This window comes from Macaca thibetana, chromosome 16 (assembly GCF_024542745.1).
Source record: "Macaca thibetana thibetana isolate TM-01 chromosome 16, ASM2454274v1, whole genome shotgun sequence".
Lineage (NCBI taxonomy): Eukaryota > Metazoa > Chordata > Mammalia > Primates > Cercopithecidae > Macaca > Macaca thibetana.
This window is the reverse complement of record NC_065593.1, coordinates 63447757-63459990: the sequence shown is the minus strand read 5'-3', so window position 1 is coordinate 63459990 and position 12234 is coordinate 63447757. Positions and strand designations below refer to the sequence as shown.

Genomic DNA, 12234 nt, shown 5'->3' with positions numbered 1-12234 from the left:
ATGACAGTGCACTAGCAGGCTCGCAGTAGGTGGACTGACCCTTTGTGCATTAACACACACACACACACACACACACACACAATGGCACTGACTGTCAGCACACTAGCAGGCACACACAATAGCTGGCAGGCCTTGACCACGGACAGAGTATTTTTCTCTACACTGTGGAAGAATATCTGAGGTCCTCTTGAGAAGTGTGAACTACATTCGGCTAATTTTTTATTTTTTGTAGAAATGGGTTCTTGCTTTTTTGCCCAGGCTGGTCTCAGACTCCTGGGCTCCAGCAATCCATCCACCCACTCGCCTCGGCCTCCCAAAGTGCTGGGACTATGAGTGTGAGCCACCATGGCCAGCTCTGCGTTTTATTTTTTAATTTGAGGAAAAACAATCATACACCCAAAGTGTGTTTATAATTTACATGCACAATTAAAAAAAAAAAAAAAACAGAAGCCAGGCACGGTGGCTCATGCCTGTAATCTCAGCACTTTGGGAGGCTGAGGCAGGTGGATCACCTGAGGTCTGGAGTTCGAGACCAGCCTGACCAACATGGTGAAACCCTGTCCCTACTCAAAATACAAAAACTAGCCAGGCATGGTGGCTAATGCCTGTAATCCCAGCTACTTGGGAGGCTGAGGCAGAAGAATCTCTTGAACCCAGGAGGTGGAGGTTACAGTGAGCCGAGATCGCACCATCGCACTCCAGCCTGGGCAACAACAGTGAAACTCCATCTCAAAAAAACAAAACAGGCCAGGCGCAGTGGCGCATGCCTGTAATCCTAGCACTTCGGGAGGCCAAGGCGGGCGGATCACGAGGTCAGGAGATCAAGACCATCCTGGCTAACATGGTGAAACCCTGTCTCTACTAAAAAATATTTAAAAATTAGCCAGGAGTGGTGGCAGGTGCCTGTAGTCCCAGCTACTCGGGAGGCTGAGGCAGGAGAATGGCGTGAGCCCAGGAGGCAGAGCATGCAGTGAGTCGAGATCATGCCACTACACTCCAGCCTGGGCGACAGAGCGAGACTCCGTCTCAAAAAATAAAAAGTAAAAAAACCAGAATCTCGCTTTGTCACCCAAGTTGGTGTGCTGTGGAGATCTCGGCTTACTGCACTCACAAGTTAATTTAACTCACAAGTTAATTTAACTTGTGCCTCTCGGGTTCAAGCAATTCTCATGCCTCAGCCTTCCAAATAGCTGGAATTACAGGTGTGTGCCACCACACCTAATTTTTGTATTTTTAGTAGAGACGGGGTTTTACCATATTGGCCAAGCTAGAATACGCACAATTTAAAGAATAATAAGCAATCACCCATGTACCCGACACAGGAATTTAAGAAGTCCAAGACCTTTGAAACCCTTGAATGACCTTTCCCAGATGGATATCCTCCTTTCTTCACCAGAGACTCAGTATCCTCCAATTTGCATTAATCAGTCCCTTGCTTTTCATTGTCATTTAATCCTATATGTGTGTATCCCTGAGCAATGCATTGTGGGTTGACACATTGATTCCACTGCCTATGTGACCCAGTCCCTCTCCCCAACTTCTGGTGAGTGAGCTCAGTGGAGTTCTCTTACCAAGGTAGAGTCCTCCAAGCAAGGGCTGGCTCTTTTTCTCTTTTCTGTGACCTCAGACAGTGACTCTGACCCAAACGAGCAACCATAGGTCATAAGGAGATAATCCAAGAAGGCTCCTTAGAGCAGGGAAAATTGAACGTGGGAAGGATTTGGATAAACAGGAAGGGGAAGAAAGGGAATTTTTGGAAGAGAGAAGAGTGCAAACCAAAGCAAGTTCATAGCCACGCCCATTCAGGGCATCCATTGGGAGCCAGTGGGGCCTGGGGAGGTGCTAAGCTTGGACAGGCAATGGCTGGAATGAACATGCTCTGGGCAGTGAAGGAAAAGGGGTGGGGGTCATATCCTTCATCCATGAAAAGTAGCACATGCTGTCAGGTTGGCCCAGAGACGCCTCAGATTCATCAGGTAAGGCTCAGCCATACTGGGGTAACAGACTGTTTTCCTTCTCACCCATACAAAGGCGGCTGCGGTGACTCAAGAAAATCTCCCCTTGGGGCAGTAATATCATGACCCAAATGGGGAATCTTCCATCCTCTCCTAGCTGTGAGTTGGCAAACTAGCCCTGAGGCTGCTGCCTGTCTTTGTAAATAAAGTTTTGTTGAAAATTAGCCAGGCATGCTGGTGCTCCCCTGTGGTCCCAGGTACTCAGGAAGCGGAGGCAAGAGGATGGCTTGAGCCTGGGAGGTCAAGGCTGCAATGAGGTAAGATGGAGCCACTGCATTCCAGCCTGGGTGACAGATTGAGACCCTGTCTCTAAAAAAATTTTTTTATTGGAACACAGCTATACCAATTTTTTTTTTTTTTTTTTTTTTTTTTTTTTGAGACTGAGTCATACTCTGTCGCCCAGGCTGGAGTGCAATGGCGCTATCTCAGCTCACTACAACCTCCGTCTCCCAGGTTCAAGCAATTCTCCTGCCTCAGCCTCCCAAGTAGCTGCCATTACAGGTGCCTGCAACCACGCCCGGCTAATTTTAAATAGATACAGGGTTTCACCATGTTAACCAGGCTGGTCTCGAACTCCTGACCCTAGGTGATTCGCCCGCCTCAGCCTCCCAAAGTGCTGGGATTACAGGCATGAGTCACAGCACTCGGCCCCAAATTCAAATTTTTTGTTTTGTAGTAAAGACAGGGTCCCACTATGTTGCGCAGGCTGGTATTGAACTCCTGGGCTCAAGTGATCTGTCCACCTTGGCCTGAATGATTATACTGTTCTTTCTTGATTTATCAATTTTAGAAATTATTTACTTTCAATTACAGTAGATCAATGTTTACATACTTAAAATCGCTACCTCTACATCTGCTTCCCACCCACCATCCTGCAGGGCGCACCCACAGAGATGGGGCTAAGACCTGGCCTGGGCAGCTGGGGGCCTCCTGGGGCACTGGTACATGTTCGTAGTCCCAGCTGCCCAGGAAGCTAAGGCAGAAGGATCACTTGACCCAGGAAGTCGAAGCTGCAGTGGGCTGCATTGCAGCACTGCACTCCAGCTGAAACGACACTGAGACACTGTCTCAAAAAAAAAAAAAAAGGGCGGGCCAGGTGGGAAGCTGCCTCATGTCTGAAGTCAGGCCTGCCACAACAACAGGCCTCTTGCGTTTTGGACGTGAAGCTATAGTGGCCTAGCTCCAGGCCCATCCGTTTCTGTCTTCCCCAGAGAAAGTGGCTGGGAGTCCTGAGTCCGGGCAGATAACTAAGGACCCCTGAGAAGGAGGACCCTCCTTAGAAAGCTTTTACTCTTTGTCTTTTCCTTAGCAGAGAGGCAACCTCCTGTGTCCAGCCAAGTGTCTCTTTGAAAAGATTGCCAGTGCTGGGCGTGGTGACTCGTGCCTGTAATCCCAGCACTTTGGGAGGCCGAGGCAGGTGGATCACCTGGGGTCAGGAGTTTGAGACCAGCCTGGCCAACATGGTGAAACCCTGTCTCTACTAAAAATACAAAAATTAGCCAGGCGTGGTGGTGGGCGCTTGTAATCCCAGCTACTCAGGAGGCGAGGCTGAGGCAGAAGAATCGCTTGAATCTGGGAGGCGGAGCTCTCAGTGAGCTGAGATCACACCACTGTATTCCAGCCTGGGCGACAGAGCAAGTGTCCCAAATAAAGAAGAAAAAGAAAAAAAAAAAGACTGCCGGAGACTCACCTACCATTAGACACACCTAGCAAGCAGAGGCAGGGCCACCTTATCACTGGGCTGGCAGGTACAGGACAGAAAGTACTCACCAGTCAGAGTGCTGCTTTTAGGAAATGCCATTAACTGTGCTGGGAGTGGTGCAGCCTTTGTCCCTTGTGGGACGTGTGACATTTGGTGAAAAATGTAATCTGGCATAAGCCAGCAATGAATTCGTCACTGGGGAATTGGCTTTCACCTTCCTGCTGCTTCCAACAGCACAGATAAGCTTTTCTATCTTTTCAGTATCATTGAGGGAGAGCTAAGGGGGATTCCAGGGGGTGGACAGGGCTTAAAAAGTCGAATGTGATAATTAAGAGAGCCAGCTCTGGAAGCAGACACCAAGTATCTGGGCTCAAATCTCAGCTCCTTGAGCTAGCGAGTGATGTTGGGCAAATCACTTAGCCACCTTGACCTCCTTCATTTTCCCATTTGTTAACTGGGGATAGGCAGAGTCCCACCTAATTGAGTAGCTGTGAGTATTAAATGATGTAACCCAGACCAGGCGTGGTGGCTCACACATGCAATCCTACCATTTTAGGAGGCCGAGGCAGGTGGACTGCTTGAGCCCAGGAGTTTAAGACCAGCCTGGGCAACATAGCGAGACCTCGTCTCAAAAAAAAAAAAAAAAAAAAAGTATTAAATGATGTAAAATCCAAATAAAGAATTTAGCACAGAGTTGGGCTCTTAGTGTGTTCCCAATAGACAGAGCTGTTCTCATCGCCCAGGAAGACTGGGATGTGCCTGGAGTAGAAGAAATCCTTCTGCACAGTCTCCTTCCTCTTTAAGGCAAAAGAGTAGGGGAAAAAAAAATGGCCAAGCGCAGTGGTTCATGCCTGTAATCCCAGAACTTTGTGAGGTCAAGGTGGGAGGATCGCTTGAGGCCAGGAGTTCGAGACTAGCCTGGGCAAAAAATAAAAATTAAAAAAAAAAAACCAGCCACGTGTAGTGTTGTGCGCTTGTAGTCCTAGATTCTTAGGAGGCTGGGCTGGAGGATTGCTTGAGCCCAGGGGAGTTGAGGGTTGCTGCAGTGAGCTACTGCACTTCTAGCCTGGGCAACAGAGCAAGACTGTGTCGCAAAAAAAAAAAAAAAAAAACAAAACTGGAAGCTGAGGCGGTCAGATCGCTTGAGGCCAGTAGTTCGAGACTAGCCTGGAAAACAAGACAAAACCTTGTCTCTACTGAAAACACAAAAATTAGCCGGGTGTGACAGAGCATGCCAGTAGTTCCAGCTACTAGGGAGGCTGAGGCACAAGAATCGCTTGAACCCAGGAGGCAGAGATTGTAGTAGCCGAAGTCGTACCACTGCACTCCAGCCTGGGTGATAGAGCGAGAAGTTGTCTCCAAAAAAAGAAACACAAAGCATACATTTGCAATGAAAAACAGCAGCAAAAAATAGGTTATGTTAAACAAACAAAGGCTAGCAATAGCACTGGAAATCCACAAAAGGAGAAGAAAACTATCGCACCACCAGTGCCTCCTGGACCCGAGCCTTCAGGGACTGTGTGAGTCCAGCCTTGCCCAGCTGCCTTGGTGCTGCTTGTTTTCACTGTATTCTTATTGACCCTTTCCCATTCTCCTTCTCCTCTCAACACCTTTCTGCTTCTCCTGGCCACCTTGTCCTTTTGTCCTGGCATCTTGAAGAAACAGGAGGGAAGCAAGAAATAAAAATTAGAGGATGGAAAAAAGAAAGGAAGAAAAGAAAGAAAAGGAAGGGAGAAAGGAAATGAGCTTTTTGATCAACCGAACCTGAATCTAATCCCAGTGCTGCCATCAGTCAGTCGGAGGAAAGGGAGCGTTCATGACCTTGAGTGGATTTTGTGCCCACTCTGAGCCTTAGGCCTATTGGGATTTCTGAGAGCCCTCAAGTTCCATCTTTCAGCTTTGTTGGATCTGTTTGGATTTAGGGAAATAAGAGGTGGAAAGGAGGAAGAAAGGAACAATTATTTATTTATTTATTTATTTTTAAATTTATTTATTTATTTATTTATTTTGAGATGGAGTCTTGCTCTGTCGCCCAGGCTAGAGTGCAGTGGCCGGATCTCAGCTCACTGCAAGCTCCGCCTCCCGGGTTCACGCCATTCTCCGGCCTCAGCCTCCCGAGTAGCTGGGACTACAGGTGCCCGCCACCTCGCCCGGCTAGTTTTTTGTATTTTTCAGTAGAGATGGGGTTTCACCATGTTAGCCAGGATGGTCTCAATCTCCTGACCTTGTGATCCACCTGTCTCGGCCTCCCAAAGTGCTGGGATTACAGGCTTGAGCCACCGCGCCCGGCCTATTTTTATTTTTTATTGTCATTATTTTTGAGACAGAGTCTTGCTCTGTCGCCCAGGCTGGAGTGCAGTGGCGTGATCTTAGCCCATTGCAACCTCCACCTACGGGGTTCAAGCAATTCTTGTGCCTCAGCCTCCTGAGTAGCTGGGATTATAGATTACAGGCATGCACCACCACGCCCGGCTAATTTTTGCATTTTTTTTTTTTTTAGTAGAGACAGGGGTTTCACCATATAGGCCAGGCTGGTCTTGAACCCCTGACCTCAAGTGATCCGCCTGCCTCAGCTTCCCAAAGTGCTAGGATTACATGTGTGAGCCACTGTGCCCGGCCGGAAAAAGAATTTAATGCACTGCAGAGATGGAGGTTGGGAATGCCAGTTCGCCATCCTTCCCCTAAACCCATTACCCAAGACAGCTGGTGTCCTTTTCTCCCCATCCCCACAGAGGCGGGGAGGGTTCGCTCAATTCAGGCATCTCCAGCGGAACTCTCAGTGCCCTCCATAGATCTTTTAGGGAGGGGGCCCTTTGAGAGTCCCACGGAAGTGACAGCTGCAACAGGAACGGAGGTAGCATGGGTGAGCTAACCACTGCCTCACTCCACAACTGGACACTCTTCCCCTCCACCGTCCCTCAGAGGCCCCATCTGTGAAATGAGATTCTGGATTTGGGGGAGGATTGAAATGAGTTAATAGACATTCAAGTCTTAGAGAGCTGCCTGGCTCACAGGAAGTGCTTGGTAACTGGCAGCTGTTTGTTATGGTCCGGCTATTGTGTGCCTGTTTCAGGACTGATTCAATGACTTGCATTCACAACAACCTTGTTATCCGGGAACGGAGGAAATACTGCTAAGATTGTTTCTCTTCTTGGTTGCTGCCTCACCGCTTGTCCTGAAGCCCAGACCATTGATGTAACAAGGATTTTCTTTCTGAGGATACCATGTTTTATTTGTGACTCAAGCCTTTATTATTATTATTTTTTTAAATGGAGTCTCACTCTGTTGCCCAGACTGGAGGGCAGTGGCACAAAATCGGCCCACTGCAACCTCCACCTCCCAGGTTCACACCATTCTCCTGCCTCAGCCTCCCGAGTAGCTGGACTACAGGCGCCCGCCACCATGCCTGGCTAATTTTTTGTATTTTTAGCAGAGATGGTGTTTCACCGTGTTAGTCAGGATGGTCTCGATCTCCTGACCTCGTGATCCACCCGCCTCGGCCTCCCATAGTGCTGGGATTACAGGCGCTGGCGACCGCGCCCGGCCCATGGCATATTTTTATTTCTCTGTTTTACCTACCATACATTGTCCTCTCAGATTAAAATAATAGTACCTTCAGTTAATAATACCTCGCATTTAGGAAGTTGCTTTCATCCCATGAGCTCAAAGCCCTCTACAAACATGACCTCATTCATTCTCCTAGGTGTGGGGCAGTTCTAGGTGTCCCAGCTAGTCATCTCCAACCAGATTCTCAGAAGCCAAAATGTGGATTAAGCACTTCCACATCTCAGGACCACAAATCACGGGCTCTGTTGCTCTCCTTCCCTCTTCCTGAGTGACCTTAGGCCCACAGAAGATAACTAGAACCTGAGTCTCTGGCTTGGGGGCCTTGCCCTCCATGCCTCGCCCAGGTACCCACAGCTGGGCCCTGCAACTGTTAAACATTACATAAACTGGATAAACTGCCTTCATATCCAGGAAATAACAGGTTTGGCAATTTTGGACTCTTGCTTTCCTTGGGAACTTACTTCTGAATTAAGACCTACGGGCTCATAGGGGACATTCCACTACATCCAGAAATGTCTCTCCCCAGGGTAGACCCTCCTACTCACGGCCCTGACATGTTTGACACCCGCATGTACTTGTGAAAACCTGGAGCTCCACAGTGACAGTACTTCCTTCTTCTGGGCTGCTTGTGGCCTGAGCTCCCTGGCAATGTATGCTGCCGGCTGCTCACTTTTGTTTTCACCTTGCAGTTACTGGACGGGAAGGCTGCAAGCTGTACTGGACTCTCCAGCCACACACCAGGTCCCAGCCCATGTGTACTTCAGGGCAATTCCCAGGAAAAAGCTGACTCCTACTCCTTCAAAACAAACAAACAAACAAAAAACGAACCAAATGGAATGAGCTCATTGTAGTACCTGAATTTGTTTTTCATCAGTACAGAAACATTAACATTAGTTGTAATCTTCTTCTTCTTTGTAAACTTTAAAAACACATATTGTCAAGTTTTCTTAGATAGGGAGTTAAATCCAATGTAGGCAAAGTCAAGATAGAACCACGGCATGCTTTCTTATTATAAGCCTCCTTCTGTTCTGCAGACCTTTAGTTAAAATACACTCTGTAATTAGTAGTTCAGATAAAAAACTCACTAAGTTCTCCTGAAACAGAAACTCTTAGCAGCGAATCTCTAACAATATTTATCTTCCCAATCTCTTCTGCCCCTTCCCCAATCTGCTTAAACTCCTAGTTCTTTTCCTACCCCCACAATTCTCAAACACAGCCCTGAAGATCAAACCCTAATCCAAAAGATGGAAGCTCAGCACATATAAACAAATTTGGGGCCAGGTATGGTGGCTCACACCTGTAATCCCGGCGCTTTGGGAGGCTGAGGCAGGAGGATTACTTTAGTCCAGGAGTTCAAGACCGGCCTGGGCAACATAGTGAGATCTCATCTCTACTAAAAATTCAAAAATTAGTCAGGCATGGTGGTGTGTGCCTGTAGTCCCAGCTACTCAAGAGGCTGAGGCAAGAGGATCGCTTGAGGTTACAGTGAGCCATGATCATGTCACTCTAGCCCTATCTAACAACCACCACCAAATTTTGGGCTTTAAAGGGCTACAACTGAGAAACAGTATCTCTGCAGAAACACTCACTGTTTATTATTTGTTTTTATTTGGTAGAGATGGAGTCTGTGCTATGTTGCCCAAGCTGGTGTTGAACTCCTGGCCTCAAGTTATCCTCCTGTCTCGGCCTCCCAAAGTGCTGGGACTATAGGTGTAAGCCACCCCAACCCCAGACTCCACCCCTACTGCCACCCATTGTTTTTTTAAAACGTGGTAGAAATTAAAGCTTCATCTTAGCTTTCGTGACAAGCCAGAGGAAAAAAAAAGAAATTAAAGCTTCAGTTAGGTCAACCGATTTAACAAGAAAAAATTCTTGGCTTGGGATATTGGTCACTGAGGAAGTCTCACTTTTTTCCTTGCATATTTCCTTGCATATCATATTTATGGTACATAAATCTTGGCTTCCATCTTCAGAGAGCAAAGTCTTTGGTCTAAAAACTAAGAAAAGACTGCTCGATCCTTGCGGTGGGTAGTGATTAGAAGAGCGCAGGACGCGGGTTCTTAGGGTGCAAGTAACGTTCTGTTAATTGATCTGGGTGTTCACTTGGTGAAAAGTCTGGGAGCTGTACCTGCGACATCGCACTTTCCTAATGTACGTTATGTCTCAATAAAAGATTTTTTTGAAAAATTGGGCTGCTTGAAAGTTATTTTTAAAAATTACATGCTTTTGAGACTAGAGCAGCTGCAAAGACTCTGTTTTCTATTTTGATCATTCTGTTTCTCGAGATGACCACATCTTTCAGAGGAAATGAGTCAAAGCCACTCTGTCTTGCTTTTCCAGCTGAGCATGTTCTGTTTCAATGAAGTAATGAATGAACTTGGCCGCACCACCCCCAAGCCTACAACAGCAAACAGAGGGCCCTCGGCCAATCAGCAGGCACTCTGGGTTTTCAAGTTGAGTTCAAACAGGACCAACGGAGGCCAATCAGCGCGGGCGGCCCCGCCCCGAACGCCCGGCCGTGACCAACCACGAGGCCGGATGAGCCAAAACACAGCGGCCGGCCAATGCTGGGGAGCCCCACGGCGCCGAGCTCCGCCAATGGGCGCGGCCGGGCGAAAAGAGAAACAGTGAGGGCCCCACAGGCCGCAGGATTCGAATCGAACGTCCTTACGGGAGCCGGGCGCTGGCGGAGCGGCGCCCCGGCCAATCAGCGGCGGTCCCCGAACGTTGGGCCGGCCCAGCCCCGCCCCGCGCTGTTGTTTGTGGTGTCGGCCGGGCTGCGGGAGCCGAACCACAACATTCGCCGGGCGGGCGGCGGCGGAGCGGGCGGCGGAGCGGAGGCGGCGGCGGCGGTGAGCGCGAGCCCCGGAGCCCTGGGCGGCCGGCCTCCCGCGCCCGCGCAGCCCCGCGTCTGCGTCCGGCCGGAGCCGCCGGGCCCCGCGCCGCGCCATGTCGGTGAACATGGACGAGCTGCGGCACCAGGTCATGATCAACCAGTTCGTGCTGGCCGCGGGCTGCGCGGCCGACCAGGCGAAGCAGCTGCTGCAGGCCGCCCACTGGCAGTTCGAGGTGCGAACCTGGCTGCCGCGGGGCCGGGCCGCGGGGGTCGGAGACGCCGGGCGGCGGCGGGGGCGGGGAGCGCTCCTGTCGTTGGCCCGGAAGGCGATCGGCGCCCGCTAGCGGGTCTTAAGCAGGACCGGGGCTGGGGCCGGGACCGGCTCCCCCTGCACGTGGGGCAGCCGAGGGTCGGGGGCCGCGGACCGGGCGCGGAGGCGGGGGGAGCCGGTGGGGGGCCCGGCCGCTGCGTTTCCTGCCTCCGCCGGGCCCGCGGTGTCACTGCCCTGTTTGTCCGCAGACCGCGCTGAGCACGTTCTTCCAAGAAACCAACATTCCCAACAGCCACCACCACCACCAGATGGTAAGCGGCGGCGGGCAGGGGCGCGGGCCGGGGCCGCTGTCAGCGCGACGGTGACAGCCATGTTGCCGGGGAGCGCCGCGCCGCGAATGTAAACAAAGAGCCAAAATGTCTTCCAGGAAAGAGCGGCTCCCGGGCCGGCGCTGGCGCCTCCAACTTTGAGGCCCGCCTCCCGGGCTGCTGCTGCTTGGCCTCGGGACTGGTGCCCGGCACTGGTCCCTGGGGGGAAGGGGTGCCAAAGTTGGGGGTAGGAGGGAGGGGGAGAAGGCCGGGGGCCTGGCGAGGAGCTCAGGAGCTGGGGGACCCCAGAGCCAGGGGATGAGGAGGGGGCTCGGGTGATGCCCGGACGTCTGGGACACTGGGAAGCCCGTGCGAAGGGCCCAGGGAGGGCGCTGGGGGTGCTTGCGTTTATAGGGACCCCCTCGTGCTGTTGAGTGGTTTTCCCCCTCCCCCTCCACACACACACACCCAGCGCTACAGGGAACAGGAAAGCCATGAATCCACCCTGGCTCAGGAAGCCGGGCTCTAGCCACAAAGATCTGTTCACCCTTCCGAAGCCCAAGGGGACTGGGAAGTTGGAAGGACATACATCCCCCAAGCCAGGAGGACACACAGATTTTGGCCCAAGATAAGGCCAGGAGTGTGTCTTTAATTTCTGTGTTGAGTTCTACCAGCCCAGCACACCGAGAAGTGGTCCGGGTCTGGATTTGCTTTCTTTATCATTCTGGCCCAGACCTGAGCCTTTGCCCTCCTGGCCATGGGGTACCCTGCTTTCTTAGAGGCCCAGGACATCCCTCCTCTACCCTTCCCTGCTAGTTACCTATTGGACCTGCTGGGGGAGGAGGGGCTGGGCTCAGCGATAGGGATCTTAAAACATTGTTCCCCAGGAGAGCTGTTGTGGCTTCTAGGTACATTTTTGGGATTTTTAACACTTGGTGCCCTTGCCTTTGGCTCTCTGTTTTCATCTAGTCACAGAGGACAAGTAGAGGGGTCTGTCTTGATCTTTTTAACTAGTTTTTCTCAGAATGGCTGATGCTGTATATAAATCAAGCAAAAATGGCATTTGAGTATGATGGGAGCGTGGTACTGGCCACAGGGCTCTTAGAAACCCCAGAGGGTTTCATCTCCAGGAGACACGCTCCCCTGCACTTGACCATGAGAAGTGGCCAAGCACCCGCCTGTGCTTGAGCCTCGGAGCTCCCTGCCATCTCCTGTCAGAGGATCCTTGAGGTGTCCTCTCACCAGCTGTGGCCATCCCAAAAAGCTCAGAACTTCCAGATACTACAGCCATTCTGAGGGGCTGAGAACAGGGAGGCTCCCCAGGAAGAGCTGCTATGGCATCCTGTTTAGTTCCTATTGCCCCTCCTCTGCAAATCCCAAGGAGATGGTAAGTCTCTTTTGAAGCATCCCTCAAGGAAAGCAGCAGGTTTTGTAACACACATGACCAGCATGTCCATCAGTGCCCAAGTCTGAGTGCCTTAGCGGCACAGCGGAGGATACCATCCCTGCTCTCGGAAAGTTCGTGGTTTCTCTTT

General features: G+C 50.9%; 1 protein-coding gene across 2 annotated transcripts in view; it reads left to right on the top strand.

The window, feature by feature from the left end:
• UBALD2 (UBA like domain containing 2) overlaps positions 1-12234 on the top strand; it is a 468792-nt gene that overhangs the window by 452455 nt on the left and 4103 nt on the right. For both annotated transcript variants that reach the window (XM_050764500.1, XM_050764498.1), the window contains exons 2-3: positions 10224-10353; positions 10640-10702. In XM_050764500.1, coding sequence (XP_050620457.1) covers positions 10234-10353; positions 10640-10702 — 183 coding nt within the window. In that variant the 5' untranslated portion in view covers positions 10224-10233. The remainder of the gene's footprint in view (positions 1-10223; positions 10354-10639; positions 10703-12234) is intronic.